Source organism: Palaemon carinicauda, chromosome 37 (genome assembly GCF_036898095.1).
Source record: "Palaemon carinicauda isolate YSFRI2023 chromosome 37, ASM3689809v2, whole genome shotgun sequence".
In the NCBI taxonomy this organism is placed as follows: Eukaryota; Metazoa; Arthropoda; class Malacostraca; order Decapoda; family Palaemonidae; genus Palaemon; species Palaemon carinicauda.
In genome coordinates, this window is record NC_090761.1 from 25275167 (window position 1) to 25300406 (window position 25240).

Below are 25240 nucleotides of genomic sequence, written 5' to 3' on the forward strand. Positions count from 1 at the left end.
TTCTTATAGTCAATGTTACGCGCGTAAGACACAACAATATCCTAGAAATACACAGTCAATTCCACAGTCAGTTCCATATGGAAATAAAAAGAAAAATCCTCATTTTAACAATAAGAAGAAACAACAAAATGTCAATGCAGTTCAGAGTCCGAAACAAACAAACACTTCTTCAAATATCGCTGAGCCTGGGCCGTCAAACCAGACCTCGCAAAGTCAGCCTAATTTTCAGAATGTGCAGAGCAAAGCAAATACCACATAGTTAACTCTAGAGGGGAAGAGAGTGATGTTGGGTCAAGGTCATTTATGTCAACATCAATAGTATTGAATAATCAATTTAATGTTTTATCAGATAATTGTGAGACAATAGATTTTCCTATGAAACACACGGCCGAATTAAGTAAAACAGTGCATGCTCCCGTAGATTTGCAACGAATTCATACAATAATAAGCCAAAATGAGTTACGGCCAACCTTATATGCTGTAAATTTAGAACACAAATCCTTTACGTTATTTTTTGACTCTGGTAGTCCACGTAATATTATGGATTTGAAGACGCATCATTTGTTGTTTTCGAACTTTCCGATTGAAAAATCAGGAATCAGACTTTCAGGTATAGGAAATAATGAATTGAACGTCGTAGGCATAACTCATATTCAGTTCAGAGTCGGTAATCGCACGTTTGCCGATACATTTGTTGTTGTGAAAAACATTAATATGTATCCAGCTGTAATTATAGGATACCCATCTATGGGAAATCAAAACATTATCTTAGCTCCTGCAAAGCACGGCGTGTATATCAAAGGGAAATTCTATAAGTCTTCTAATACTTTAAAGTCAGTTTTGGATAAAAAGGAGACGACAAATGTAACCGTAACGTACGTTGAAGAACCAATAACTTGTCTCACTAATAAAGAAATAATATACGCGACCCAGCAGAATTCTCGTTCACCCGTAATATCATCTTGCACGCAATATATCGAACCAAACATACCTTCGAATTTAATAGTGCAAATAAAGAAAACACTACCGGGATCTGAAATATTAATCCTTTCCGATACTTTGAAAACCAACGGATTGTCTGTCACACAAGCTATTTATACAGTAGGCTCACATCAGCAATGTAATATCGAAGTCTGTAATCATTTAAATAACACTTTAGTAATTCACAAAAATCAACATATCTTGGATGTAGAAGTTTATAAACATCGTATTCTTACCGTTGCTGAAATCAATCACTCTCAATCAGTTGCGGATGAATCCCTTTTACGATCTATTAAAAATAAAATCAGTAAGGACATTCAAGACGAAGAAATTCAGCAGAAAATTTTTGAACTTTTAAATAAATATACAGATGTCTTTTCCACTACGGATGGATCCTTAGGAAAAACAGATGTGATCGAGCATCAAATAAGGTTAAAAGACAAACAGAAAATTATATATGTACCCTCGTACAGACTCCCTATGAAATTCCAGAATGAAATAAATGATGAAGTAGGTAAAATGTTAGAGGAAGGAGTCATTAGAAAATCAAATAGCCCTTATAATTTTCCTTTAATAGTTGTACCGAAAAAAGATCGAACATGGCGTATCTGCGTCGACTTTCGTCGTCTAAACGAGGAAACGATCCCTGATCGATTCCCAGTGCCATGTACTGACGATATTTTGTCTTTATTAGGTCAGAATAAATATTTTACCAGTTTGGACTTAAAGGCTTTCACCAGATATCATTAGAAGAAGATAGTATCCCATACACAGCCTTCAGCACAGCCAGGGGACATTATGAATTTTTACGGATGCCTTTTGGTTTACGTTGTGCTCCTATAACATTTACAAGAATGATTAACATAGTGTTTGGAGACTTGTTAGGGGATATATTGCATGCCTATATGGATGATCTTGTAATCTTTTCCAACACCTTAGAAGAACATCTACGTAAGTTAGAACTAGTACTACAGAGATTAAGACAACATAACTTAAGGGTAAAGATTAGTAAGTGTGAATTTTTCAAAACAGAATTAATATATTTGGGTTTCATGGTGTCAAGCCAAGGTCTTAAAGTAGTCCATGATAAGGTGTCGGCTATACGTAATTTTCCCATACCTACTAATGTCAAGGGAATACAGCAATTTCTGGGTTGTAGTGGATATTACAGGCGTTTTATACGCAACTATTCAATAATAGCCGCTCCTTTAACTGATCTTACGAAGAAGGGCGTAGATTTCATATGGTCTGAGCAACATCAACAGGCGTTTAATACTTTGAAAGATGAACTGTGTAGTTCTCCTATCTTAAAATTTCCTGACTTCGGTAAGGAATTCTTCATTGCAACAGACGCCTCAGACTTAGGAGTAGGAGGGGTATTGCTTCAGCAATATGATAAACAGTTTTTCCCGATAGCTTTCTATTCTCGAAAATTGAGAACTTCCGAAAGTAAGTATGCAGTAATAGACAAGGAAGGACTAGCTATTGTTAATTCGCTAGTGCATTTTAAGTTCATAATTTACGGTTATCCCGTTAAGGTTCTTACTGACCATAAACCACTAACAGAGTTCTTTAAAGGCTTCAATCACAGCCCTAAACGAACTCGGTGGCATTTAATCATTCAAGATTTTGGCGCAAGAATCGGGTATTTACCTGGGAAAGCAAATATCATTGCGGATGCATTATCACACAACCCCGTGTCATCTTGTACGGAGTCTTTAGCTGAATTAATAGATATATCAACATCCATGCCTATTGTAAAAACAATATCTGAACAAGAAGATTTAGGCTGGAGTGCTGAGTTGTTACAGACTGAGCAAAGAAAAGATCAGAAAATAGAAACAATTATAAATGCTTTGAAAGGCAATCATAAAGAAAAGGAATATATAAAGTATAAGCAGCAGAATTATGTAATCAAAGATAATATTCTGTGTAGGACTGTGACAAGGAAAACCCGCAATACACCACATGTAACTAACGACCAGGTAGTAGTACCAAACTCACTTGTTTCCACTGTCCTGAATTGGTTGCATTCAAATCCATTACATGGACACCCTGGGTTCTCATTAATGTCACAGAAAGCCAAATCATTGTTTTATTGGCATACAATGCTTACAGATATAAAAAGACACATAGCTAATTATCGCACATGTCAGGAAAACAAAGGGCATACGAAAACACCTGTCAGCCTAGGAGCTTATCCTGTTCCCAATCAACCCTTTGAAAGAATACATTTAGATTTGTTAAACAGGATTTTACGAGTCAGACAGAGGAAATAAGCACCTCTTAGTAATTATAGATGCTTTAACTCGATATACAGAACTAATAGCGCTTAAAACTAAAACTGCGATTGAATGCGCTAGGAAGTTTTACGAGTGTTACATTTGTAAACATGGAATTCCACACATGATAATCTCAGACTCGGGTGGTGAATTTAATAATCACTTTCTTACCTCATTGTGTGAATTCCTCAACATAAAGAAGATCAATACCATGATATATCACCCAGAGTCGAATGGGCTAGTGGAAAGAGCAAATAGGAAGATATTAAATATATTGAGGGTAACACTGGGGGGATCAGACCCCAACTGGGATATTGCAATACCGGCGGCACTGAGTACTCTGAATCATTCATATCATATATCAATTAAAATGTCACCGCATGAAGCATTGTATGGTACCCCAGTTAGAACACCTTTCCATGTATTAACGCCTACAACTAATCTATCAAATCCTTTAAAAGAATGTATAAATGCAAGTATAAGTCGATATGATATCCTTCGAAAGAATTTAGAAGAATCACAAATCATAATGAAAAGGAATCATGATAAAATAGCGAAACCAACTAAAACATATACCGTGGGTGATAACATCTATATTCAAATCAATGTCAGAAAAGGGCTCAACTATAAACTAACACCTAAGTTTGAAGGCCCATTTAACATTTTGGAAACATTAACGGCCAATAGGTTTAGAATTCAAAACGTAGCCCAACCCACGGATGAGAGAATAGTACCATTGTCTCACATAAGAAATTAAAAAGAAAAGAGAGGAAAAGAAGTGAGGAAAAATTTTATTTTGTGACTAAAAGTTTTCTTTTTAATACAGGAGTAATTACATATATTTTTTCTCGTTACAGGTTTCCAAGATGAATTTTTTGTTGTTGGGAGTGATATTGTTCGCTCAGACATTTTTTTCGTATGGGATGAGTTCTAAGACTAAGAATATATATTTTAAATATGGCAATATAGTTGAAAGACAAGAAGACACTTTTATTACATCAACCAACGTAATTGTCGAAGTGCATATGCAAGCAATTTTTCTTCAAGAGAATGATGTCACTAGCTTAAGAACCGCCATTTCAAGGTTTTCTGCATCATAGGATGAGTTGCATAGGAGACATTTTCGTTTGACTACTAAGAGTTTGCTTGGATCAACATTAAAAGTTGCAGAGATGCTATCTGATGACTTGAAAAATAAGACTGGAGAGACAGGATCTTTGGCTTATGACCTTTTGATGTGGACTGTAGGACACGAACAAAAAGAAAGACGGAATCCGTTCATTTATGCTGCATTAAGCATTTTTGGGTCTGTTGCAAGTTTAGGTTTAGGACTTTCCAATCGTCTTAAAATTAGTAATCAAAATAAGAAAATTGAGTTCTTGACACATAAAGATGAATTGATTATGTCAGAACTAAGGGATCAGTTAGCTTCAATCAATAAAATTATGGATTTGTTAAATGAACATTCAGATAATATCGTTCAAATTATGGAAGTACAGGATTTGTTAGCAACATTAACGTATTATGATTCAAAGATAGATCACATACATAACAGAATTGCACATTTCATTGAGAAATCCAAGGATTATGTAGAAGCTATCACGTTAGCAACTAAAGGTGTATTGTCGCCCCATTTGTTGCCTATACGTTACTTAAAATTAGTTCTGGAGAACGGAAGGGATAAACTAGGCTATGTTCCTTTGTTAGACGAACATAGGTTAGAATTTTATTACAGCCTAATTACAGTAAACGTAGATAATAACAAGATTAGGATTACAATTCCCTTTGATTCTTCTGATGCCTGGCAATCTTACAGGATATCACCATTTCCGACTTTCATGACGAATCACTCAAATCCAGTAATATCCAGTTTGACAGGACACGTATTGATTTCCCCAGACAAGGAAACATATACGGTCATTAAAGACTTAAATCAATTAACTCACTGTTCAGACGCAATGGATAGAAAAATATGTACAGCTGACTCATTTGAATTCCGTAAAAACTTGATGGATGCATGCGAGTTAGGTATAGTGCTAGACGGTGCTCTCTCCCATACAAGTGAAAATTGTCTGGATAAGCTTTATCCCTTTGACAATAAAGAATTCAATTGCAGACTAAATAATGGCTCGTGGATACGATACGACAAGGACGGCTTCAATGTATCATGCCCTGACGGATCCACATCCTTCAACCACATCTTCGTCGCAGCAGATGGCTGTATCGGGACTTCCCCGAATTCCATGGTGACTGGTCTACGGACAATCATCAGAGAACGAGCTTACTTCGCGAACTTCACGTGGACCTCTACAATGCCCGCACTTCCTCTCCCCTACAACGGAAGTGTGGCAAAGCGGTTGATGAAACTTACCGAAAAGGACCACCTGTCACCGACTTACAAAGAGATTCTTCACCCTATATTACTGGCTAGTTGGTTTGTAACGGTGATAATTTTTATCGCCGTGAACATCCTTGTTTGGCGTAGGTTATGGCACAGCAAGCAGCTACAAAGGAACGAGTTGAATAGCCCTGACAATACCCCCTACTTGATCCAGTTCAAAGCTGTATGAGTGGCCACCTCATTCGCTAAGGGAGTAATTTGTCAGGAAGATGTTTGTATGAAAAGCTGATTAGTACGCTAGTAATATGTAATTAAAGAAATTCTCTACATTTGCATTGTTAAAAATACATTTAAAATAACATTTAAAAAAATAAATAAAATAAAAAAGGATATAAATCATTTTTTTCTCTCGGCATCTAATAAAAATATATAAGCCGGAATGTTAAAAAAGAAAAGAGAAAAAAAAAAAAAATATAAGATATATAACAGAATCTATGGGCATCATAATAAAATGTATCAGCCCTATATATAAATATATATATATATATGTACGAAACCGTGGTACGTGTACGTACCAGGAATTCGTATTTGTGCACTAAAAATTGAGTATCTTGTTTCTGACAAAGGTAACAATTATTCTTTATCAAGTTACCGAATCATTTGTAAGTCAGAATTTATTTTGTTTTTTGGTACCATGTAATCATTTGCTAGCAATGTACCATATATATGATCTTGGTTTTATCATGCATTTTTCTTTTTGCTTTGGTAATATCTTTTTTGTATGCATTATTGTTATTATTTTTTGATGTGCCTATTTGGACATTCGTCCTCAGTTGGATATAGCTAATGTTAAACAAAGAATAATACGTATGTCCAGTCACACCTAGTAACCATGTTTCGGCTTGTTGTTAAATTTTTGTAAAAAAAAAATTGAGATAGCTGGCCGAGCTAATGTAATAGAATAGTAATATTACATGTTTAAAACAAATGACGTAATATGTCATGTTGGTTGGAAGAGCTAACCGTGAGATTTGCTGTAGTCATTCAAATTGTAAGCAGGATGTATACTGCTAAGTTGCCATTCTTTCTTAATGTCAACACATTGTCTCTTCGTGTGAAAGTTTGTGACGTCACCGGATGCAGGTGTCTTCCGATTCCGTCACTTAGCTAAATTAAAGCAAGTATACGATATTTGGGATATCGGTAATTTGTTCAGTTCATATCTAAACTTCACCAGAATTGGTCATGTGGACCAACACAGCTTCCTCCAGTGATGGAGATGTTTAACTCAGTTGTTTATTCACAATAAAACTTAAAAACCATTAAGATGTATTCAGTAAACCATTTAAATACATCTGAAACAACTCATACTCAAATGTGTGCTTAAGACAGTAGCACACCAATACATGATCATCGGGTAAGTATATTCAAAAATTTATTTTACTAATGAAAATAACATATTTCCTAGATCTAAGGAAAGAAAGAGAAAATCTAGTGTTAAGAAAGAAAATAAACACTACTGTAATAAGATAAAAATCTAATGAGTTTAGTCTGGCAATACAAAGCAGGCTCTCCATGCTACATGATTAAAGTGAAGCGAGTAAAGAAGAAATAAAACAGTAATTTAACAAAATTAGTACAGTATTGGAATCATCACAAGGGATACGTGGAGAGGTTCCTAAACAAGATCAAGGAAAACTATCAGAAAAGACCAAAAACCTAATAAAGAAGAGATTGGAGATGATAAAATCCAAGATAGATGAAATAGAATTAGCAGAATTATCTAAAAAAAAAAAAAACAATAAACAAACTAAAAACCAAAGATATTCGTAAACACAAACATACCAAAATTGAGGAAACACTATAGAAAGGAAGAAGTATCAAATTGATGAGAAGAAGACTAGGAATAAGTTGCTAACAAATTATCATTATTATATTTCACTACTAGCTAAGCTACAACCTGAATGTGAAAAGCAGAATACTATAAGCCAAAGGGCTCCAACAGGAAAAAATAGCTAGATGAGGAAAGAAAATAAATAAACTGCAAGAGAAGTAATGAACAATTAAGATAAAATTCTTTAAGAACAGTAACAACATTGAAATAGATCTTTCATATATAAACTACATAAGCTCTCTCTCTCTCTCTCTCTCTCTCTCTCTCTCTCTCTCTCTCTCTCTCTCTCTCTCTCTCTCTCTCTCTCTCTCTCTCAGTGTGGGGCTATTACTTTTCATACAAAATAGCAAATACAGTACTTGGTATAGACTTCCAGTGGATGTAGTGAACAGTAACATGGTAAACAAGTTCAAGAATAAGTTAGACAAGATCATAAGAACTCTGTAAGTATTTAAACTAAATCGCTTTACCAAAGAGCAGATGGAGTCTCCGCAGATGGACTAAAAAGTTTTTGAGACATCCAAAATCCTTGTAACTCATAACTCTCTCTCTCACATAATGCCTAATATTTACTCCTTTTTATGGTTTTTACAGGACGATGCCCTTGCACTGATAAAAAAACGGAAGAATGTGGTCAAAGGGGCTTTCACAAAGTTCAAGTTGTCTAAAGAAAAAGTAGCCAAGAGTCCTTACAAACCACCGGACGAACATGCACTCTTTGAATTTAGCGAGAGGACCAGAAGACAACTTCATCAGGTTAGTAACTGGGATTTTAATGTATTTGTATCAATTATACCAAACGATAGAACCTATTGTTCCTGCAAGTTGATCATTAACTATTCTTTGAGATTAATTAAGTTGCTTTTCCGAAGTGAACATTACTATATTGTTTGAGGATAAGGCCACTTGTTCTAGAATTTATGATTGTTGTGTATACTAGATTGAGGGACAATTACTCTTTGAGATTGTTTGAAACCATGCCATTACAATATTACTTTTTTATCAATGTCACTGACCAAATTAAATTGTATTCCCTCTGTTGAAATACATTGTTTTAATTTTTGAAGGTCCAATAACTATACAGTTGTCAAATAGTTATAATCCTTTGAAATACAGTCTTGAATTTTTCAAAATCACATATACTGTATTTGTTTTCTGATGTTCCTCAGTTGACTGCTTAAAGCTATATGAGTAACTGAGGGCAGGTCTATTTCTCCAGAATTTTCAAAAGCAGTGTGGGATTTGATACATAGCATAAACTTCAGTTTATAATAGTTCCTTTAGAAATGTCATATCTGTTATTTTCTTTGTGATTTTCAATATAGGTTCAAAATTGTTTTGTATATACAAAATTGTAAATATACCATAATTTTTGTGCACGAAATGTATAACACAAAGTACTATACTGTATGTAGAATAGAATGTAGTGTGTTGTTAAAATCTTATAATCCGTATGGAATTGTTTTCATTAAAGCATATTAACTTTCATAGGCCATTTACACTTTAATCTTGATAGTTATGACTGTTACAGAAGAAAGAATACAGAACATTTTAATTTTGTTTTTTCAATATTAATCTTACCCGATGATCATGTAGCTGTCAACTCCGTTGCCCGACAGAAATCTACGGACGGGATACGCCAGCGATCGCTATACAGGAGGGGGTGTACTCACCAGCGCCATCTGTGGTCAGGTACTCCAGTACTTCTTGTCAACACCACCTCAATTTTTCCTCTGTCGTGCCGCCGGCAAGACCTACATGGATACGCTGTTGATTTTGGAGTCTTTGTTCACGGTTTTGGTGAAGTATTTGCTCTAAAATTTAGCCTTCGCTGTACAGGAAGCTTTTCCCTTAGCTTAGATAGCTTTTGGAATTAATTTGAATTATTGGTTAACGATCTTTGCTTTACTTTGGAATTCCCCCTTGACTGTTCTCTAAATTCAAGATGTCCGACCACTCTCAAGCTCCTAAATTTAGGCGATGTAGTGTTAGGACTTGTAATAGGCGTCTTCCGAAGGCCTCTGTTGATCCTCACACCGTTTGTTCCGATTGTAGGGGAAAATCCTGTCAATTGGAAGATCGATGTGGGGAATGTGCTGGGCTTTTGGAATTTGAATTTAATGAATTCCTCAAATATACAACTAGGTTAGAGAGGGAGAGAGTTAGGAGGAGTTCTTCTCGCTCTTTGGTTTATTCCTCTCCCCATGTCCCTCAACCTTTTCCTTCCCCTGTGGTGGTGACCCCCGAACCTGCTACGAGTGCTCAGCCTGATATGACGGATATGTTGCGTGCCATTCAGGCTCTTGGTGATAAGGTGGAGTCGTTAGTTAGTGACCACAATCTTCTCTTGGCAGATGTCAAGGAACTTAAAGTGAAGAGTGCAGTGGGAAGTGTTAGTGCCAGTGCTGTGCCTAGTGTCAGTGTCAGTGTTGCGCATGAGGATACTTCTGTGCGTGCCAGTCGTCCTCCCAGTCCGGGACCTCTTGCAAGCTCCCAAGCCCAGGGGAGAAGCAACGTCGAAGGGCAAAAGGGTTCGGCAGGCCTTGATCGGCGCACAGTTGTATCCTCAGTGGTTGCGGGCGTATCTGATAGAGATCGTCACTTCCACTCCCAGACGAATGAGCCCTTAAATTCCTCGTCTGCGGAAGAGGTTTCCAGGAGGAAACGGTGGACCCAGGTCTCACGACCTCTCAAACGTAAGGTCCCTTCCGAGCTAGTCCAACGGCCCAGGTGTAGCCACTGGGCCAGTTCGGACTCGCCGCAGTCATCTGATGACTGCACACCTCCTAAGAGAGGTAGAGTGGTGCCTCAACAGGCCTCTGCTCCAACTTCTGTGGACCCCAAGTGGTCTATGCTGCAGACTATGCAGTCTCAGCTTGCGGCTTTGATGCAGGAGTATCAGGCAGAGAAGGTTAACACCCCTCCTCCTGCGAGCGCTCCTCCACCTCTGCGCAGTCCTCCCTGCCAGACGCATGTTCTTGCGGCTCCTCCTGCTTCCATGCGTGAGCTGCCGCATCGGGAGTTGCCAGGTTCCAGCACTATGCGGCAACCTCCTCTACCCATGAGGCAGGAGCCTCTTGCTATGCGGCAACCTCCTCAACCCTTGAGGCAGCAGCCTCATGCTATGCGGCAACCTCCTCAACCCTTGAGGCAGGAGCCTCATACTGCGCAGCAACCTCCTCAACCCTTGAGGCAGGAGCCTCATGCTATGAGGCATCCTCCTCAACCCATGCAGCACGAGCCTCTTACCATGCAGCAGCCGCATTCTATGCAGCATGAGCCTCATCCCATGCAGCATGAGCCGCATACCATGCAGCATGAGCCTCATGCCTTCCAGCATTCGCTTCTGACCACTTCGCTTGCTCCTCAGACCACCGCAGAACCTCCCTCACTCCAGCCCTCTGCCTTTGTCATTGCCAGCCCTCAGTCTATTCAGCAGAGGCATGATGATGGATCCGCTAGTACGCATGCACCCGTTCTGCAGGATTCAGCCATTCAGCCTGCCGCTCTGCCTTTACCTCTCGCTACTCAACTCTCAGGCGATGAGGTTTCTGAGGATGAAGCTGCTCATCTGGATGATCCTACATCTGATGTGGAAGGACACAAGTCTTCGCCGCCTTCCTTAGACTTTCGCAAGGTCCTGGCTCTGTTCAGAGAGTTGTACCCTGAACACTTCGTGTCTGCAACCCCTCGTTCTCCTCCCTCCGAGTTTTCTCTAGGCATGCAGTCTACTACGCCTGCCTACACCAAGCTTGTCCTCGCCAGATCATCAAGGAGAGCTTTGAGGGTTTTAGGGGATTGGTTGCAGTCCAAGCAGCAACTGGGAAGGACCTCTTTTGTGTTTCCTCCTCCTAAGCTGGCTTCTAAGTCGGGCGTCTGGTATGCCACGGGAGAGGAACCTGGCTTGGGGGTTCCTGCCTCTGCCCAGGCCAACTTCTCAAGTTTGGTTGACTCTCCCCGCAGGTCGGCTATGAGACGCTCGAAGGTCTGCTGGTCCTTTTCTGATCTGGACCACTTGATGAAGGGAGTCTTTCGCGCCTTCGAAATTTTTAACTTCCTCGATTGGTGCCTGGGGGCCTTAAGCAGGAAGACTGCTCCTTCTGACAAAGACTCGGCCATGCTGATCATGTCCAGTATGGACAAAGCAATTCGCGATGGTTCTGGCGAACTTGCGTCTATTTTTGTCTCAGGAGTCCTCAAGAAAAGGGAACATCTATGCTCCTACTTATCGACTGGTATCACCCCTTGCCAGAGGTCAGAGTTGCTGTTTGCTCCTCTCTCCAAGTGCCTGTTTCCGGAGGAGTTAATCAAGGGGATGGCTGCGGCTCTTATCCAGAAAGATACGCATGACCTCATGGCTTCTTCAGCACGTAAGGCTAAAACCTTACCTTCCGTGCCGAGATCTTACCGCACTCCTGTGGCTGATACACCTGCTACCAGATTCATTCCGCCCTTTCGTGGCAGAGCCTCCAGTAGAGGAAGTACCCGTGCAGACAGTCACCGGGGCAAGTCCAAGAAAGGTGCCAAGTCCACGAAAAGCAAGCTTTGACTTCCTTCCTCTCCAGACAGCTGTAGGAGCCAGACTCAAGACCTTCTGGCAAGCCTGGGAGAGCAGAGGTGCAGACGCTCAGTCTGTCAAGTGGCTAAGGGAGGGGTACAGAATTCCGTTCTGCCGCAATCCCCCTCTGACCACATCTCCCATCAACCTCTCTCCCAACTACAAGGAGAAGGACAAGAGGCTAGCGTTACAACAAAAGGTGTCGCTCCTGCTACAGAAGGAGGCAGTGGTGATAGTTCGGGACCATCAATCCCCGGGCTTTTACAACCGTCTCTTCCTGGTGGCCAAGAAGACAGGAGGTTGGAGACCGGTGCTGGACGTCAGTGCGCTCAATGCTTATGTCACCAAGCAGACGTTCACAATGGAGACGACGAAGTCGGTCCTAGCAGCGGTCAGGCAGGAGGACTGGATGGTCTCGTTAGATCTGAAAGACGCCTACTTTCACGTTCCCATCCATCCAGACTCCCAACCTTTTCTGAGATTCGTCTTTGGAGAGGTTGTGTACCAGTTCCAAGCCCTGTGCTTTGGCCTGAGCACGGCACCTCTTGTGTTTACGCGACTGATGAGGAATATTGCGAAATTCTTTCACTTGGCAGACATCAGAGCCTCCCTTTATTTAGACGACTGGCTTTTAAGAGCTCCCACAAGTCGTCGCTGTCTGGAGAGTCTCAGATGGACTATGGATTTGACCAAGGAACTAGGCCTCTTGGTCAATTTAGAGAAGTCCCAGCTCGTCCCATCCCAGACCATCGTTTACCTGGGTATGGAGATTCAGAGTCGAGCTTTTCGGGCTTTTCCGTCGGCCCCAAGAATCAACCAAGCCCTGGAGTGCATCCTGAGCATGCTGAGGAGGAACCGATGCTCGGTGAGGCAGTGGATGAGTCTAACAGGGACTCTTTCATCGCTAGCCCTGTTCATCGAGTTAGGGAGACTCCACCTCCGCCCCCTTCAGTACCATCTGGCAGCTCACTGGAACAAGGATATGACGCTCGAGACGGTCTCAATTCCTGTTTCCAAAGAGATGAGGGCTACTCTAACGTGGTGGAAGAACAGCATTCTTCTCAAGGAGGGTCTCTCGTTAGCTGTTCAGACCCCCGACCATCATCTCTTCTCGGACGCATCAGACTCGGGCTGGGGCGCGACATTGGACGGACAGGAATGCTCGGGGACATGGAATCCGGAACAGGAAACGCTTCATATCAATTGCAAGGAGTTGTTGGCGGTTCATCTGGCCTTAATGAACTTCAAGTCCCTCCAGCTAAACAAGGTGGTGGAGGTGAACTCCGACAACACCACAGCCTTGGCGTACATCTCCAAGCAGGGAGGGACTCATTCGAGGAAGCTGTTCGAGATCGCAAGGGACCTCCTCATTTGGTCAAAAAGTCGAAAGCTCACGCTGGTAACGAGGTTCATTCAGGGCGATATGAATGTTACGACAGATCGCCTCAGCCGGAAGGGTCAAGTCATCCCCACAGAGTGGACCCTTCACAAGAACGTTTGCAACAGACTTTGGGCCCTGTGGGGTCAGCCAACTATAGATCTGTTCGCTACCTCGATGACCAAGAGGCTCCCATTGTACTGTTCCCCGATTCCAGACCCGGCAGCAGTTCACGTGGATGCCTTTCTGCTGGATTGGTCCCACCTCGACCTGTATGCATTCCCGCCGTTCAAGATCATCAACAGGGTTCTTCAGAAGTTCGTCTCTCACAAAGGGACACGGCTGACGTTGGTTGCTCCCCTCTGGCCCGCAAGAGAATGGTTCACAGAGGTACTGCAATGGCTGGTCGACGTTCCCAGGACTCTCCCTCTAAGAGTGGACCTTCTGCGTCAACCTCACGTAAAGAAGGTACACCCAAGCCTCCACGCTCTTCGTCTGACTGCCTTCAGACTATCGAAAGACTCTCAAGAGCTAGAAGCTTTTCGAAGGAGGCAGCCAGAGCGATTGCCAGAGCAAGGAGGATATCCACTCGCAGAGTCTATCAATCTAAGTGGGAAGTCTTCCGAAGCTGGTGCAGGGCCAATGCAGTTTCCTCTACCAGTACCACTGTAACCCAAATTGCTGACTTCCTGTTACATCTAAGGAACGTTAGATCTCTATCAGCTCCTACGATCAAGGGGTACAGAAGTATGTTGGCAGCGGTTTTCCGCCACAGAGGCTTGGATCTTTCCACCATCAAAGATCTGCAGGACATCCTTAGGTCTTTTGAGACCTCTAAGGAACGTCGGTTGTCCACTCCAGGCTGGAATCTAGACGTGGTCCTAAGGTTCCTTATGTCATCAAGATTTGAACCTCTCCAGTCAGCCTCTTTCAAGGACCTCACTCTAAAAACTCTTCTCCTCGTTTGCCTTGCAACAGCCAAAAGAGTAAGTGAGATTCACGCCTTCAGCAGGAACATAGGTTTCACATCTGAAACGGCTACATGTGCCTTGCAGCTCGGTTTTTTGGCTAAAAACGAGCTTCCTTCACGTCCTTGGCCTAAATCGTTCGAAATACCTAGCCTATCCAACATGGTGGGTAACGAGCGGGAGAGAGTACTTTGCCCTGTCAGAGCTCTTAGGTACTATCTTAAAAGGTCAAAACCCTTGCGAGGACAATCGGAGGCCTTATGGTGTGCTATTAAGAAACCTTCACTACCTATGTCTAAGAACGCAGTTTCTTACTACATAAGGCTTCTGATTAGAGAAGCTCATTCTCATATGAAGGAAGAAGACCTTGCTTTGCTGAAGGTAAGGACACATGAAGTGAGAGCTGTGGCTACTTCAGTGGCCTTCAAACAGAACCGTTCTCTGCAGAGTGTTATGGATGCAACCTATTGGAGGAGCAAGTCAGTGTTTGCATCATTCTATCTCAAAGATGTCCAGTCTCTTTACGAGAACTGCTACACCCTGGGACCATTCGTAGCAGCGAGTGCAGTAGTAGGTGAGGGCTCAGCCACTACATTCCCATAATCCCATAACCTTTTTAACCTTTCTCTTGAATACTTTTATTGTTGTTTTGGGTTGTACGGTCGGCTAAGAAGCCTTCCGCATCCTAGTTGATTTGGCGGGTGGTCAATTCTTTCTTGAGAAGCGCCTAGGTTAGAGGTTGTGATGAGGTCCTTTAGTATGGGTTGCAGCCCTTTATACTTCAGCACCTAAGAGTCGTTCAGCATCCTAAGAGGACCGCTGCGCTCAGTAAGGAAGACGTACTTATTAAAGGCAGAGTAATGGTTCAAGTCGACTTCCTTACCAGGTACTTATCTATTTTATTTGTTATTTTGAATAACTAATAAAAATGAAATACGGGATACTTAGCTTCTTGATTAACATGTATACTGGTTTTCACCCACCTCCCTGGGTGTGAATCAGCTACATGATCATCGGGTAAGATTAATATTGAAAAATGTTATTTTCATTAGTAAAATAAATTTTTGAATATACTTACCTGATGATCATGATTTAATTGACCCACCCTTCCTCCCCATAGAGAACCAGTGGACCGAGGAAAAAATTGAGGTGGTGTTGACAAGAAGTACTGGAGTACCTGACCACAGATGGCGCTGGTGAGTACACCCCCTCCTGTATAGCGATCGCTGGCGTATCCCGTCCGTAGATTTCTGTCGGGCAACGGAGTTGACAGCTACATGATCATCGGGTAAGTATATTCAAAAATTTATTTTACTAATGAAAATAACATTTTTCACAGCTAAAAATTATCAGTTTCGTATCATAGATGTTTATTTGACTGTTATTGAAGAATTTGTAAATTGAATTGACCAATATTTTAATATACTTTACTGCTACACTTTTGTTATAAGCTTACATTTAAGAGGTTTTACTTAATCATAAGAATTTGTATTACAGTTACTAAGCCAATTCATCTTTTATATTTTTATATCAAAGAACCTATGTGACGATGACTGTATATAACACAACATAAAAGCAAAAGAGAAAATCAATATATTAAAAGAAATAATCAAGGCAATGTCTGATTCAGTAGTTAAAATATAACCCCATCCACAAAGGAAATTATTAAAACGAGTTCATTTGATTAAGGTGTAGAAAAGTGCAATAGGCCACAAGAAAATTTAAAGTCATAGGTGAGGGATAACTCATTCTGACTCTGATAGCAATGCCTTGTCACTAACATCGTTATTGTAAATTATAATTTTATTTTCCTTCTTTTGTTTTTGAATGCAGTCTGGCATGGTAAACCCATATGCAATATATGTATAACATGGTGCGAGGTTTTCTCATGATAATGTCCCTACATGGTAGGAAAACTTGAAAGACAAACTTTAATTAGTCTTGTCTTTATTCCCGACTGCCTTACAACAAACTAAGTGAAAAACAAAAGACCACAAGGAAAAACAGAATCTAAGGGAACTAACCAGCAATTTTAAAGTTTAATAACAACAAAATCAATGAACAACTCTCAAGAAATGACAGTTAAACAACTAATAAATAACTCTTGAGAATAACAGCCATTATGATGAATAATGATAATAATACATAAAAACATATATAGTAATGCCTCACAACACGAAATTAATTTGTTCTGGAGTGACTTCCGTAAAGTGATTTTTTAAATATTTAACTTAGCCGGTGAATATATAATAGCTGCAACTCTGCGGCTCGACAGACAACATACTCAAAAAACTCGCGAGCGATCGCTATGCAGGTTGCGGGTGTGCCCACCAGCGCCAACTGTCGGCCAGATACCACTCTTGTATGTAAACAAAACCTTCAATTCTTCTCTGTCGACGTTGACGACAAGACGTATTTATACTCGCTGTAGAACCTGGAGTTTTCCCATCATATTTGGTGAAGTACTTTATTTTGGTTTGAGCTTTCGCAGTACAGGTGTTTTTCCTCAACATAAACTCTTGAACTCTTTATTGAATCGGATTATTTGTTGATGACTTGGATTGTTTTTGGAATTTTCTTTGACTAATTCAAAATGGCTGACCCTTCTCAAGTACCTAGATTTCGAAAGTGTAATGCTAGGGACTGTAATAGGCGTCTTCCAAAGGCTTCTCTCGACCCTCATACTGTTTGTTCCAATTGTCGGGGTAAAACCTGTCAATTGGGAGATCGGTGTGAGGAATGCGTGGGCCTTTCGGAATTCGATTGGCTTGAATATGATAAGTATACACGCAGACTAGAGAGAGATAGGGTAAGGAGAAGTTCATCTAGGTCCGTAGATTTTTCCTCTCCACATGCCCCTGAACCTAATCCTTCCCCTGTAGTGGTTGTTCCTAACCCCTCTTCTAGCACTCAGGAACCGTCTATGCAAGACATGTTACGTGCTATTCATGCCTTGGGGGAGAGAGTTGAAGCGTTAGCAAGTGACCGTAATCAACTCATGGCTGACGTGAAAGAACTTAAGTGCCATAGTGCCACGGCGGAAAGTGGGAAAGTGATTAGTGCGCAAAGTGTTGTGAACAGTGTTGCGACCGAGGGTTCGTCTGTTCGTGCCTGTCGTTCACCTAGTCCGGGACCTCTTGCAAGCTCCCAAGCCCAGGGGAGAAGCAATGTCGTACGACTTATGGGTTCGAGAGGCCTTGATCAGCGAACAGACGTTCCCTCTATGGTATCAGGCGTATCTCGTCAAGATCGCCCCTACCATAAGACGAGAGAGCCCATTTTAACCTCGTCTTCCGAAGGCTTTTCACGCAAGAAACCATGGAGCAAGGTTTCTAGGCCTCTGAAACGCAAGTCGGTCCCTTCAGGACAGGTCCAACGTCCTGGATGTAGTCATTGGGACAGTTCGGACCCGTTGCTGTCATCGGATGACTGCTCGCCGCCTAAGCAAGGCAAAGTTGTGCCGTCTCAGGCGCTAACCCCGTCTGTTACCGCACCCGTTACCGTAGACCCTAAATGGGTTATACTGCAGGACATGCAGTCTAAGCTTGCGTCCCTTATGGAAGACTACAACGCAGAGAAGGTTTCCGTTGAACCTAGCCGTTTATCTCATGGAGATCCTGGCCTTCAGCCACCCAAGCGTTCTGTTGTGCGTCCTGTTGACGTTGGTGTAGCCATCTCACGTCAACCAGTTGGGGTTGTACCACACCCGATGCGGTCTCGTGTGGATTTTCAGCCGCATATGGACGTTAGGCAACTCGCTGATGCGCCTGGTGACGTTCAGGACGTTCGCCAACCATCAGAGTTGACTTGTTTTGACGTGGTGCGTCAACCTCCGCAACCTAGAGTTGTTTTGACTGCACAACCCAGGCGGTCTAAGCAGTCTCGGGTGGACGCTGTGCGTCCTCACGCACCTGTTGTTGTTGACAGTTCCCAGACTGTTCAGCAGTTTCAGGACGCTGCGTCCTGCTCCGCCACTTATGCACCAGTGCGGGCGGACGCTGCGTGTCAAGCATTGCCAACCCCTTTGCTTGTTTCTCATCAGTTGTCAGATGAGGAACTTTCGGATGAGGACGTTGCTGACCCTCAGCCTGAGGATCATCCTTCAGATATTGATGAGCCTAGAGCAGTTCCGCCATCTATGGACTTTAAAAAAGTCATGCTCATTTTTAAAGAGTTGTTTCCTGAACACTTTGTCTCTGTGGCTCCTCGTTCGCCGCCGTCTGAGTTTGTTTTAGGCGTATCTGCTGCCATGCCAGCCTTTACAAAACTCGTTCTCTCTCGCTCATCCAAGAGAGCTTTACGGCTGTTAGGCGATTGGTTGGAAACCAAGAGGAGTTTAGGGAAGACGGCCTTTGCCTTCCCCCCATCTAAACTCTCGTCTAGATCGAGCGTCTGGTATGCCACGGGAGAAGTTCTCGGCTTGGGAGTTCCTGCCTCTGCCCAGGGCGACTTCTCAAGTCTTGTAGACTCTCCCCGCCGCCTAGCCATGAGACGCTCGAAGATTAGTTGGTCATCCTCAGACCTTGACCATCTTCTTAAAGGCATCTTTAGGGCTTTTGAAGTTTTCAACTTCCTTGACTGGTGTTTGGGAGCCTTGAGTAGGAAAATCTCATCGGCCGATAGAGATGTCTCCTTACTCATTATGTCTTGCATGGATAAGGCCATCCGTGATGGATCCAATGAGCTCTCCTCCTCGTTTACGTCAGGAGTCCTAAAGAAACGAGAGTCTCTGTGCTCTTTTCTGTCAGCAGGAGTGACGCCCTGTCAACGATCTGAGCTACTCTTTGCCCCTTTGTCTAAGTTCTTGTTTCCTGAACTTTTAGTTAAGGAAATAGCGTTGTCTCTAGTGCAGAAGGACACCCATGACTTGGTTGCATCCTCGGCTCGCAAAGGGACCCCTTCGTCTGCCTTGTCTGCTAGACCTAGGATAGACACTCCAGCGTCCAGGTTTATTCCGCCCTTTCGTGGCAGAGCCCCCAGCAGGGGAAGTACTCGTGCCGAAGGGAAGAGAGGAAAGAGGAAAGGAGCCAAGTCCTCGCGTGGCAGAGTCTGACTGCCCGCAGCTTCAGACAGCAGTAGGTGCCAGACTCAAGAACTTCTGGCAAGCCTGGGAGAAGAGAGGCGCAGATCAACAGTCTGTGAGGTTGCTCAGAGAGGGGTACAAAATCCCATTTGTACGCAAACCTCCTCTAGCGACGTCCCCCATCGATCTCTCTCCCAGGTACCGAGAGGAAGCAAAGAGACAAGCCCTGAAACTAGAAGTGTCTCTTTTGCTAGAGAAGGGAGCGGTGGTCAAAGTCTCGGACCTTCAATCACCGGGGTTTTACAACCGTCTCTTCCTAGTACCGAAGAAGACAGGAGGTTGGAGACCGGTGCTAGACGTCAGTGCTCTGAATGTCTTTGTCACAAAGACAAAGTTCACCATGGAGACCACGAAGTCAGTCTTAGCAGCGGTCAGAAAGGGAGACTGGATGGTCTCTCTCGACCTAAGAGACGCTTACTTCCACATCCCCATTCACTCAGATTCCCAACCTTTTCTGAGATTTGTGTTCGACAATGTGGTGTACCAGTTTCGGGCCCTGTGCTTTGGCCTAAGTCCTGCTCCTCTCGTGTTTACGAGGCTTATGAGGAATGTGGCAAAATTCCTCCATTTATCGGGTATCCGAGCCTCCCTTTATTTGGACGACTGGCTTCTCAGAGCCTCGTCCAGTCATCGCTGTCTGAAGGATCTCAATTGGACTTTAGATCTGACCAAGGAATTGGGACTTCTGGTCAACTTGGAAAAGTCCCAGCTGATCCCATCCCAAACTATTCTGTATTTAGGGATGGAGATTCGCAGTCCAGTTTTTCGGGCTTTTCCGTCGGCCCCCAGAATAGATCAAGCCCTGCTCGTAATCCAAAGGATGTTGAAGAGAGAACGTTGCTCAGTCAGGAATTGGATGAGTCTAGTAGGAACTCTATCATCCCTGGAGCAGTTTGTCTCGCTAGGAAGGCTACACCTCCGACCTCTACAATTCCATCTAGCTTTTCACTGGAAAAAGGACAAGACGCTAGAGGCGGTCTCGATCCCGATTTCCGAAACAGTAAAGACTTGCCTGGATTGGTGGAAAGACAATATCAGTCTACGAGAGGGACTTCCCCTAGCAGTTCAGAAACCAAACCACGTTCTCTTCTCAGACGCATCGGATTTGGGTTGTGGTGCGACACTGGACGGTCGGGAATGTTCAGGTCTGTGGACCTCAAGTCAGAGGAGCATGCATATCAACGGCAAGGAGCTTTTGGCAGTTCACCTGGCCTTGATAAGCTTCGAGAGTCTCCTTCGAGACAAAGTGGTGGAGGTCAACTCGGACAACACCACAGCCTTGGCGTACATTTCCAAACAAGGAGGTACCCACTCCCTGACACTGTACGAGATCGCAAGGGACCTGCTCATCTGGTCAAGAGATCGAGGCATCTCCCTGGTAACGAGGTTTATCCAGGGCGACTTGAACGTTCTAGCAGATTGTCTCAGTCGGAAAGGTCAGGTAATTCCAACCGAATGGACCCTCCACAAGGATGTGTGCAAGAGGCTTTGGGCGACTTGGGGTCAACCCACCATAGACCTCTTTGCAACCTCGATGACCAAGAGGCTTCCAATCTATTGCTCTCCAGTCCCAGACCCAGCAGCAATACATATAGATGCCTTTCTCCTAGATTGGTCTCATCTAGACCTATACGCATTCCCACCATTCAAGATTGTCAACAAGGTACTGCAGAAATTCGCCTCTCACGAAGGGACAAGGTTGACGTTAGTTGCTCCCCTCTGGCCCGCGAGAGAATGGTTCACCGAGGTACTTCGATGGCTGGTAGACTTTCCAAGAAGTCTTCCTCTAAGAGTAGACCTATTACGTCAGCCACACGTAAAGAAGGTACACCAAAGCCTCCACGCTCTTCGTCTGACTGCCTTCAGACTATCGAAAGACTCTCGAGAGCTAGAGGCTTTTCGAAGGAGGCAGCCAGTGCGATTGCAAGAGCGAGGAGAGCTTCTACCATTAGAGTTTACCAATCGAAGTGGGAAATCTTCCGAGACTGGTGCAAGTCAGTATCTGTATCCTCGTCCAGTACCTCTGTAGCCCAAATCGCTGATTTTCTCTTATACCTGAGAAGAGTTCGCTCCCTTTCAGCTCCCACGATCAAGGGCTACAGGAGCATGTTGGCTTCGGTCTTCCGGCATAGAGGCTTAGATCTTTCCAACAATAAAGATCTACAAGATCTCCTTAAGTCTTTTGAGACCTCTAAGGAACGTCGTTTGGCTACACCTGGATGGAATTTAGACGTGGTCCTAAGATTCCTCATGTCAGACAGGTTTGAGCCTTTACATTCAGCCTCCCTGAAGGATCTCACTCTTAAGACTCTTTTCCTGGTGTGCTTGGCCTCGGCTAAAAGAGTCAGTGAGCTTCATGCCTTCAGCAAGAACATCGGTTTTTCGACAGAAAAGGCCACTTGTTCTCTTCAACTTGGTTTCCTAGCCAAGAATGAACTGCCTTCTCGTCCTTGGCCTAAATCTTTTGATATTCCTAGCTTATCAGAGATCGTAGGCAACGAATTAGAGAGAGTATTATGCCCCGTTAGAGCTCTTAAGTTCTATTTAGCTCGTACTAAGCCTTTGCGAGGTAAATCTGAAGCGTTATGGTGTTCGGTTAAGAAACCATCCTTACCTATGTCAAAGAATGCTTTGTCATATTTTATCAGATTGTTAATACGAGAAGCTCATTCACACTTGAGTGAGGAAGACCGATCTTTGCTTAAGGTTAAGACGCACGAGATTAGAGCTATAGCAACTTCCGTGGCCTTCAAGCAAAATAGATCTCTGCAAAGTATCATGGACGCGACCTTTTGGAGAAGCAAGTCAGTGTTCGCGTCATTTTACTTGAAAGATGTCCAGACTTTACGAGGACTGCTACACACTGGGTCCATTCGTAGCAGCGAGTGCAGTAGTGGGTGAGGGTTCAACCACTACACTTCCCTAATTCCATATCCTTTTAATCTGTCTCTTGAAATGTTTTTAATATTGTTTTTATGGGTTGTTCGGAAGGCTAAGAAGCCTTTCGCATCCTGGTTGATTTGGCAGGTGGTCAAAGTCATTTCTTGAGAGCGCCCAGATTAGGGGTTTGATGAGGTCCTGTTGTATGGGTTGCAGCCCTTGATACTTCAGCTCCTGGGAGTCTGTCAGCATCCTAAGAGGATCGCTGGGCTCCGTGAGGAAGACAGACTTACAAGGCAGAGTAATCGTCTAAGTCAACTTCCTTACCAGGTACCTATTTATTTTGGTTTTGTTATATTGATAACTGTCAAAATGAAAAAACTCTTAGCTTATACGCTGTAAACATAATTAACTCTGGTCTCTACCCACCTCCTTGGGTGTGAATCAGCTATTATATATTCACCGGCTAAGTTAAATATTTAAAAATGATATTTTAATTATAAAATAAATTTTTGAATATACTTACCCGGTGAATATATAAATTAAATGACCCTCCCTTCCTCCCCAATAGAGACGCAGCGGGACGAGAAGAATTGAAGGTTTTGTTTACATACAAGAGTGGTATCTGGCCGACAGTTGGCGCTGGTGGGCACACCCGCAACCTGCATAGCGATCGCTCGCGAGTTTTTTGAGTATGTTGTCTGTCGAGCCGCAGAGTTGCAGCTATTATATATTCACCGGGTAAGTATATTCAAAAATTTATTTTATAATTAAAATATCATTTTTCGTGTTGTGAGTCACATTTCACATGCAAATTGCCTAATTCGTTCCAAACTCTACAAAACACCACATTAAATCTCATAATAAAGCTACTGTATAACCTCAATGAAATACTGTACTGCCAAATACAGTTGAACTTCAGTATTCAATATACCTAAAGTAACTGTTAATAAATGTAAATTAAGTAGTTATTACAACATAATGTAATAAAGAATGGAAAATAATACAATACAAACTGTACATATACTAAATATACTGTTCCATGTGTACTGTACTATTATAGTTACCCCTATTATAGACTACAGTAACATTTTCTGTTGTCTTTTGTGATGGGTGAATATTTTATTCTTTGCCTGGGTGGCAAATCTCTTTCTTAAAATTTTTCCTTAAAGTGCGTCATAAAAATATTCGTATCTCGTTTCGCAGCTTGAAAATTTTGTAACCAGAGTCGTTCGTGAAGAGAGGTATGACTGTATACATAATTTACAAATCTTATATTCACCAACAGGATTTTGTCCAGAGTGGGGAATCTGAACAGAAGGTATCATGCGTGCAGCGTGGGCAAATAAGAGGAGCGTTTCGAGAGTTCAAGGAGGAACCGTTAGGTCCTCCTAGGAGGAGAAAGGCAGCCAGAGCCACTATTCAGCCGCAGACAGCCAGGGATTACCTTCTCGCTGCTCGCACTACGGCTAGAGATAAGGTTGGTACTGTATGAATGTCTTATTATGAATTCCTGTCTCGTATAAGCTGCGCCATATCAATTCAGGCACATCAAAATTCCCTCATTTCTGTTACTTTTCAAAAAAGTTTTTGATAGTGTGCCAAAATATAAGGATAGAAATAAGATTTTCTGGTAATAGAAAATTCAAATTTTTTTCATATGCAATATAACTGTATTTTATTTCACTAGGACTTATTTCATGAATAATAACAAAATATCTTTAGTAGGTTTTTGGTTTTCATTAAAACAGGAACATTTTGATAAATGTTGGAGATAAGAGCAAAAGAAATTTGTCTGTTAAATTACTGTGATGTATTCATTATATCATTTTATGTCAGCTATGATATTAAAAAAATTTTCCTTTAAACAGAAGCATACCCTTTCTCCAAAGATTAAATAAATCAACCTCAGCTGCTGATCAAGTTGTAACACTTCTATAGAAATATTTCTTTTTATTTGTTTATACATTAAGGCTAGGCTTAGTAAGAGACTAGGGATAGAAGGGGGTAGTTTTTAAAATTTATATGCAGCAAGAATAGGCAGGTGTAGGAAGATTGATAATCAATATTATAATTTATTATAATGTTCCCAATGATACTATATAAGCAATTGATTATGGAGCAAGAGAATTCTGTCACTATATTGTATGTTATGGACTTCTGCGTTTACGAAAGACAGTAAACCTTAGGGACTTTTGCCAAACAAATTACCCTTTTCCTACCGAAGTGACTCTGCGAGCTTCTGGTAACAGTAGAAACAAGAGCAATCGGAGATTTTAGACCTCAGCCAATGAATATTGCCAACATTTAACTAAAGTCTAGAGACATCGCCTCCCACTTTTCATATGCTGACTGCACAGTAGATGGTGATAAGTGCAATGTTGATCCAGAGTCATGATCATAATCCATATCACCGCCAAAATTTCATGGTTTCTTCTGATGTATATGTATCCATTGTTAAAATTTGGTGAAGAGCAAATGTTTCAATTTGTTTTGATGTAATCTTTAAAACTGTCAAAAATGCAAATCCGGATCCGGTACTAGATCGTCTCCTAAAGTTAATGGAGTCGTCTATGGCCTAAGATCTATCTGTGGTGGAAGTTTCATCAAAATCTGTCGATTCATTTTGACGTAAGGTTTTCACATTGTGTGTGAAAAATCCAAATCTGGATCCGGTTTTGGAGTTAATGGAGTTGTCCATGGTCTAAGATCTATGGGTGGTGGAAGTTTCATCATAATTCGTCCATTTGTTTTGACTTACTGTAATCTTTAAAACTTTGAAAAATGCAAATCCGGATCTAGAATCCGTATCCAGATCTGGATCATCTCCAAAATTTAATGGAGTCGTTGACTTCAGATCTATCTGGTTAAATTT

The 25240-nt window shown here is 42.1% G+C and overlaps 1 protein-coding gene across 3 annotated transcripts in view; it reads left to right on the plus strand.

Moving 5' to 3' along the window:
* Positions 1-25240, plus strand: part of LOC137629513 (cilia- and flagella-associated protein 100-like) — a 214085-nt gene that overhangs the window by 125051 nt on the left and 63794 nt on the right. For all 3 annotated transcript variants that reach the window (XM_068360880.1, XM_068360879.1, XM_068360877.1), the window contains exons 3-4: positions 8093-8254; positions 23654-23845. In XM_068360880.1, coding sequence (XP_068216981.1) covers positions 8093-8254; positions 23654-23845 — 354 coding nt within the window. The remainder of the gene's footprint in view (positions 1-8092; positions 8255-23653; positions 23846-25240) is intronic.